At 41.4% G+C, this 8,033-nt stretch overlaps 1 protein-coding gene across 2 annotated transcripts; it reads left to right on the forward strand.

Moving 5' to 3' along the window:
- The first annotated feature begins 2,089 nt into the window (after positions 1–2,089).
- zc3hc1 (zinc finger, C3HC-type containing 1) lies at positions 2,090–6,372 on the forward strand. 2 transcript variants are annotated; one of them, XM_053414839.1, is made up of 10 exons: positions 2,090–2,264; positions 3,017–3,119; positions 3,321–3,471; positions 3,598–3,681; positions 3,804–3,931; positions 4,026–4,165; positions 4,320–4,584; positions 4,714–4,917; positions 5,072–5,284; positions 5,445–6,372. In XM_053414839.1, the coding sequence occupies exons 1-10, from the start codon at positions 2,131–2,133 to the stop codon at positions 5,550–5,552; spliced, it is 1,530 nt and encodes a 509-aa protein (XP_053270814.1). In that variant the 5' UTR covers positions 2,090–2,130; the 3' UTR covers positions 5,553–6,372. The 2 variants fall into 2 exon arrangements, with proteins under 2 accessions (XP_053270814.1, XP_053270815.1); XM_053414840.1 differs by lacking the exon at positions 3,017–3,119 and having other exon boundaries at positions 2,132–2,264; positions 3,289–3,471.
- The last annotated feature ends 1,661 nt before the right edge of the window (positions 6,373–8,033 follow it).

Genomic DNA, 8,033 nt, shown 5'->3' on the forward strand with positions numbered 1-8,033 from the left:
CGAGACAAGATAGTTGTCCTCCACAATTATTAGATTTGATTTGTCTTCTACGCTTTTTAAGTTCAACACAATGTACAGATAATATCATATATATATATATTTGATGATAAACAAAAAACCTGTCAAGACTGTAGGACTGTGCTTTCGATTAATTTGTTTTTACTTAAGTTGCATCATTTATTTCATTCTGTGTTTGGGTTGTGTAATGTTTCCTGAACTTTTTCTTTTCATTTGTCTTAACTTTGCTTATTTGATGATATGATTAAGTTGAATCCTTACTGTTTGGTTTTATGATTGGTTTGAATAAGGTTTTTAAAAAGTAGATAATAAAACTTCATATAATGTATTCATCGATATGTATTGTGTGTTTTCATCTGCGAGATTCTATACTGTTTGACATGGCTCCGCATTCAAAAGAAATGCTTTTATTCGCATGTTTCTTTGAGTCATTCATCACATAGCATCAGTGCTCTCGCGCAGATCTGTGCATCAGCACCCTACACACTCTTGATGTACTTTCTGAGCAGCCATCCAGCTCTGAGTCTCGCTTTCATGTGGGTATTATGAAGGAGCATTTCACTCTCAGGCTCAAGTATTATCAGCACATTATGAAACGAAAACACAACCATATTTTAGTTATAGTCTCTCATTTGATTATTTTTTATCTTCATGGCGTATCTGTTCATGTAAATTATGTATTTTTACTTCAAATTGAAGGGCAAGTCTGTAAAAAAGGACTAATGATTATTTCCATTTTCTGCCTCAGATATTTATTCATTATTCTATATTTTATTACTTTTATTTATTCAAAAGGGGCAAAATACATTACAAACAAGGAGACAGAGAACAAACAAGCGACCAATGGACAAGAAACTTACATAAATATTCTATTATAAATGTATTTCATAGCTTCAGTTAGGCCACTGCTAGCTTTGCCAATTCAGAATTTTAAAACACATACAATACAAAATATGATGTTATAAAGTCAATAAAATTGGTAGTTTATGATTAAAACATTAAATAAAAGCTCATTTTCCCCTGCTACTTAGTCTATAGGGTTTTTACATTGTGTTTTATTTACATTATATATATTGGTTTATTTTTGTCGTGCACTGATTGCTGGTTGCACATCAAATTGGCTTTGAAGGATAATAAAGATTTTCTTTTATGAACAACTTTAGTTAATCACAAGCTGCACAAACCAAGCAAGAGCAGCCGAGGAACCCAGCAGCCAGCAGAGGGCAGCCTCAGGACATCACATGGAAACAAGCAGCAGCAGACTGCTGGGAAATTAAGCAGCAATGATCCTGGGATTTGTTGTTGTTGTAGATTCGTGCAGTAGTGAGGCCAAGTGGAAGTCAACCTGAGAAGCTAAACTTGAACGAGGACTTCCAGAAGGAGGACAGAGAGACAGCTCACCTTCAAAGTAAAAGTTCAGGAGGCCGGAGGTTTGATTTGATTAATGAGTAATGAGTGACCCATACTACTTGTGCTAGTTGATGGGAACTATATATCATTTATTTGATCACCGAATATAAACTAGAAGGTTTTGCATGAATTCTCTGAATTATCCAATTGTCCAACACTGTGATTCTTGTGAGGCGTCAGAAGCCAAGGTTGGAAACTACTGGGTTATTCTCTAACAGTAGGTTTTTAAAGCATGTTAAATCATCCAGTATCTAAAAAAAATGTATTCATTTCATTTCATTTAATAAATTTTGCATTTAAAAACAAAAAAATGTACTTGAATTAAAACCAACAAAATAAATTAAAAAAAAAAAATAATAACAGAAAAGAAATGAAAAGTAAATTTTCACCACTTTCTAATTTTCTGTACATATTGGTAAGAATTTACGCATGTTGAAGCCCTAAAAAAGCCAATTAATTTGCCTGAAAAATAGTAATAATAATCCTTACAATTTCAATAAGCCTCGCTGTCTGTCAGTGCCTGTCAGTGCTCGGGTCCTAATAATCCTTACAATTTCAATAGGGCCTCACTGTCTGTCATTACTCGGGCCCCAAACAAGTGAGAGGCAGAAAGGGGGTGTCTCAGTCTGAGCTGTGGTAGGGTCATTCAAAGCGGAACCATTGCTCTCGGGCTTTTTTTTCCGGGGGACGTCAGAACCGATCATGGCGACTCTCAGCGGCAGTCGTGGGGATCGCCTCTCAAACTCCAACCACCAGAAAGCGTCTCTAGTTTCTCCGGAGAAAGTTCGTGAGATCCTGAACCAGGGGGTGTCGTCGACGACCGGCGGCTCCATCAGGTGCGTGTACCGATCATCCCGGCGGCGTGTGTGTGGCGTACAGGCGCAGTTGTGATTAGCTCGGCTGGTTAGCCACTTAGCCTTGCAGCGCTTGCAGCGCTTGCAACTTCAGCGCCTCCTCTCTGAGCGAGCCCCAAGCCTCCTCACCTCCAGGAGCGTGTGGGCCAGAACATGTGTTTATACACTACTGTGCTTTTTAAACGTGTTGACCTGTGGAGCCGCTTTGATCCGCGGTGCCACTCGCTTGTACAATCGCTCCTCTTTGCACGCTGTCTACATGAGGGGGGTGGGGACCTTTAGTCGGACGGTAACATGGTGTTCTATTGGCTTGCTAGGAGTTTGTGGATCAATTTCCACATGTTGCACAGTCGTCAGGGCCGGATTACACCAACATAGTGAAGTTGTGCTGTGCATCAATACAATAGGTGGATGGGTGTAGTCGGAAAAGAGTGAAAGAGCCGCACTGCTTTGTTTTCTCTGCTGTTACGCAAGATTCACTCAAGTGAAGCTCTGTTCACTAAGTGCAGTTCGAACTCTCTTTTCTTTAGTTGTGTTTTTCCAGTAAGTAACCAGCCCCATGTCAATTACGTCTTTACTCACAGTCAACAGGCCTCACTTTGGACCGTGCATGTGCAAGTTTATTTACAGGACTTGTGTGAATTACAATGTACAGTATTCGTAGTAAATCCGATCTATCTCTATGTGGAAAAATAACATCTGTGCCGTCTACATTTCCTTTGATTGCTTTTCAGTGGTCAAGGACATTTGAAAGTCCTGGAAGTAAAAAGCAACACTCCTGCACCTTGTGAAGCAACTAACAAAGACGCCTTTTTCTCAAGAGTGGAATCTTATTCAATATCCTTTCAATCAATTTGAACTTTTGACCCAGCTTGAGGCAACTTGTGGTTTTTCTCCCCATGTGATTAACGAATAAAGACATCACTGTAGTTTGAATATGTTTATGTATTTACAATTTATATACAAAACTATAATTGTCCATGCATAGATGCGTACTTTATTTCAGATAATGAATGTGACAGTTCCTTAGCAGAGCACTGTTTGAAATGGGCAGGCAAACCCCGCACACTGTCCCCTCTGATGTGCGCCCGCTATGGCTGGATCAACATTGGCTGCGATATGCTCAAGTGCTCCAGCTGCAACGCTTTCCTCTGTGCAACACTACAACCGACTTTAGACTTGGAAAAATGTAAGTAGAACTTCAAGAAAAAGTCACTGTCAGAGCCAGCACACACTGAATTTAAGCAAGGTTACTCAGATATTGCCAGTCAGCTCCGAAAAATGTATGGTCAATCAACTTTCTTTCTTTGAATAGATGAATCCCGCATTACAGAGATTTTGAGGCAGCTTCAGACGCAGCATGAGAAGTTTTGTCCTTGGCCCGACTTCCCCTGTCCAGGTAAGTTCAAAAAATATTCTCGCTTGTACTGTATACGGATATAAATCATCTTTAACCTGACTATATAAGTTTAACCTGATGTATCCACACGATGCTCATTGTGAATATGGATTTGATTTCAGAGCGGTTCTGGTTGGTTCCAGCCTGTGAACCATCGACACTTCTCACTGCCTTCTTAGAGCGCTTCCAGAGTGCCTGTCTCCTTGCACAGCAGCTGCCAGCCATGAAGCCAGAGCAGCTGAAATCTATGGTAAGGCAGGATGAATCGGATTATTGCAGAAAAAGGTCAACTCTATGGGATTTTAACTGGTTCACGTGTAATTCTTGTTTACTTTCCCTTGCAGTCTTTGACTGAGGACGTCATCAGTGCAATTCTACAGCTTGTCGAGGAGGAGCAAAAAAAAAAGGGAGGGACACAGTGCTCTGAATCTTTGGGTGTCCAGGTGGCTGCATGCATAGTTTCTCTCTGTGGCTGGGCAGGAAGGTGAGAAGATACTCCAAACTCTGTCTAGTATACTCAAATTGATGTTGATGAAAGAACGGGGGAGACACTTTTTTAAGCTGAGGCAAACGTGACACTATTTGATGAACTCTACTTGATCAAATCATGTCTGTTCTATGGTTTTATCTTTTCTTAGCCCAACTCTACACGCCATGAACCTGCCCATCCTCACCTGCTCCTACTGTATGCGCAAGGTGGGCTTGTGGAACTTCCACCAGATGGAGGCAACAGGAGGTGATGGAGATTCCATAACTGTAAGCCCGTCTACCCCAACAGCAGCTCCTGCCCCAGCACCTACGCATGAGGGCCAGGCAGACCGCTCTTCATCTGCCTCACCCACCCCTGCTACAACACCAAGTCGCATGAAGCTGAGGAGCCAAGACTCCACACGCTCTGACCAGGCAAGTTTGATTGAAACACAGCAGGGGATCCCCCCCCCCCCCGCTGGGTTCACCGCGAGCGAGTGGGGTGGGTTGATGAAGCTTCTAACATATGTCTGAAAATTGCTTGTGTTCTGGCGTATGTTACAGGGTGAGGGAAACTCCTCCCCTGTGGGCTTGCGATCCCGCAGCAGAGACTCACCAAGTCCCATTGAAGAGCAACCAAGTCCCTTGACCAGGGGCAAGAGGTCTGCAACACGCGGCAAAGGACTGGGTGACACCTCTGCACCTGATGGCGCCGCGAGCCCGCCACAACCTCTCAAGCGCCTGCGCCTCTCATCAGTTGGTGGTGCTGTAAGAACTAACTTTACTGCTGAGATGCATACCTTGGAACAGCTTTGTCATTTTAATCTGGCAGGGTTTAAGTGAAACTGGAATCCCAATCCTATAAAAGGTTTTGAATTTGCTATAACAAACAGCTTTTTGACTTGTTCTCTTGTTATTTCAGGATGATCTCCTGCACAGGAACACTTTTGACCCTCTCGCTCAGCACAGAGACTGGTGTCCCTGGATCTCGGTGGGAAAGGAGAACGTGCATCCAGGGACCATCCGCTTTTTGGATGGAGGTTCAGCCCTTCATCAGCAGGGTTGGAAGGCTGCCCTTGATCTCCTCATGCCCATGAAAAAGAATTCCGATACAGCAGGAGGCAGTCCAGCACAGGCACGTCTAAATATCTGATGATTATATTTCAAAACCAAATGCATTTCCAGCTATTTAAAGTTCAATCACATCTACTTAATAACTGTTATTTTTCAGTCTTTTTGTGTTGTGTCCATCATATAAACAATATTTGGTATCTAACTTTTCTCTTTCCTTGCAGGGCCCTCGTGACAAGTCTAAAAGGGTGTTTGCTATATTCCGTCAGTGGCAGGTATCCTGCTCTCCATCTCAGCAGTCTGATTCCAACCAGACAGAATTGGAGCACTGATGTGACAAAATGACCTGCCCCCTTTTATGCAGTACAAAATCGGACAGCAGTGTCATATGATATCAGTGTATGCCATCCGTTAAAGTCGTGTTTACAGTCAAAGAGATTCTGGAAGGAATGGAAGTGGATTGTGTTTTCATACAACTAAACAAGTGTCTTTTCTGTGAACAGTGAAATGTGAAGGAAGCCTGGAAGGCTTTAAATCATTTGGATGTGTAACTACTTGGGCCTCTACAGGCCTTGCAGAATATGTATACATAAGTAGTCATCACGTACAAAAACACGTGTTCTTATGAAAATTGGCCACAAACAAGGCACCTTCTAATAATCTTACGTGAAGTCTGCTCCAGTAGTGCTTCATGAAGTCATGATGGACTAGATTTCTGGGGAACACGAGATGAGGAATCAATGATCATAAGAACGGGCCAAATGGCTTCACACTGGATAGGTAATGTTTACCTTCATTGTATGTTGAGTCATTTGTGGAAGTGAAACATTAACCACATATCAGCAAAAAAACTGTGAGGAAGTTCTTTTTTGTGTACTGTCTTGCTCGGGTCAGAGATATCTTTTTAACGAACAATTATTTTTTTGAGAAGTGAAATATTTGTTAGTGCTACAATCCTGATTATTAGAAGCAGGTAGAACCATGTGCCATTGATGTCAAACCTGTTTTTAAAATTAGATTCAGGAGTCCTGTATTTCTCTGTTTCCCCCCCTCCCTGTGACATCATCTTACTGATGCAGTTCTTACTCCTCTGCATGTGCTTTTAGTTTAGTAGAATTTCCTAAAAGTGTTTAATAAAAATACTCTTCAGAAGATTAAGTGTCATTTCTCCAAACAGCACAAAAACTGATGAAGAACTTAATTAAATACACTGCGCATACAGGAAACTTGAATTCAGGTGTGGCAATGTTCTTTGTACCCATTGATGCCTCTGGGACTGGTTTCGGTGGTAGCCATTTTGTTGCCTTTGCATGATACTTACACAAACAACTTGCACTATATTCCTTATAATTCTCTTTTATATAAATCATTATCATAGGTTTATGTAATTGAAAGAATTACAAGAATACTAGAAAACATTTCTCTTATCAAAGCAGGCGTGTGGCACTTCTCGGGGGTGTAGTCTCAGTCATGTCCTTGAAAACAATTTCGGCTAGATGGTATTTGCATCATGTAAATTTCAGCCGAGCATCAGCCTGATTTGAAAGAAACTATTTTAAAGCTTCTCCACCGCCCCTAAGAGAAGCTTTTCAATGTATGTGCAGCACATTTCCTCCATGTTTGCACAGCTGTGAGAATATGCTCCTCAAGTGGGTTGTGAGCTGGCGTGAGACATGTTCAGGGTGCATATCTGCATCGGTTCTCTCTTCATGGAGAACAGCTAATCAAAACCAGTCCAAAAAGCCATCACCATAGCAATGAGGGAAACCTTTTGATCTACAACACCCTCGCACCCCCTACGTGACACTGTGGGGGCCCTGAGCAGCTCTTTCAGCAGCCGACTGCTCCACCCACAGTGCATGAAGGAACGATTCCACAGGTCCTTCATTCAAACAGCTGTCAGACTCTACACCATCATCTGAAATGACTGTGTCATCTGCACATCACAATATATGTCCTTATATTTATGTATGACAGTTTTCCTACTTGCTCTGCAATCATCCTGGGCCACTACACTTTACCTCATAACATGTCTGCACAAACCACTCCAGTGAAAGATGTGTATATAATGTACATACTCAGTGTAGCATCCCCGGGTAATCATAGTCTGACTCTATTTACTAATGGTTCACAATGATCTCCAGACATTACTTCTCTTAATATCCTTATGAAAGACCAGTATATAGCCCTTTAAAGTTGAGATAATATTAAATTAGTCTTTTGGATTGTCCTCATTAAAGCTTGACTTTAACATGAACTACTTTTTATACAAACATCCAATCCCTATAGCTTTGATATAGCTATGTATCTCAACAAATGACAAACTCTTAATAGAGGACTGTATGATAAGTGTGAATAATACAGTCTCAGGATGAGTATACTTTGCCAACCCAGCGTTTAAAAATATATTCTTTAACCTCTTGTCTACTTCATTCTGACCTGCCTGCTGCTGAGTTTCCCCTGGTATGTGGATCAATACATTTTTATCTCATCTTATCTTAAAGGGACAGACCAAATCCAAAACAATTGAAGCAACTGGGGACCAATTCCTCAAACACAACAAACAACAGAATAAAACACAAAAAATGCCTCCATACTGCTCCCACTTACACCAGGTTTTCATTCTAAACGTCCTCTGTTCCGGTCTGAGGATAACAGTGGACATTTAGGCTAAAAACATGGTATAAATGTCCTGGTTTCGAGTCTAATTTGAATGTCAGGGCTTCTGGACACATTTACTTCGGGTTTGGCTGCAACACTGTTTACCCCTGAAACTCCAAAAGTTTATTTTGGACTTGAAGCCTCACCCTCCC

Source organism: Pleuronectes platessa, chromosome 22, assembly GCF_947347685.1.
Source record: "Pleuronectes platessa chromosome 22, fPlePla1.1, whole genome shotgun sequence".
NCBI classification, from domain to species: Eukaryota; Metazoa; Chordata; class Actinopteri; order Pleuronectiformes; family Pleuronectidae; genus Pleuronectes; species Pleuronectes platessa.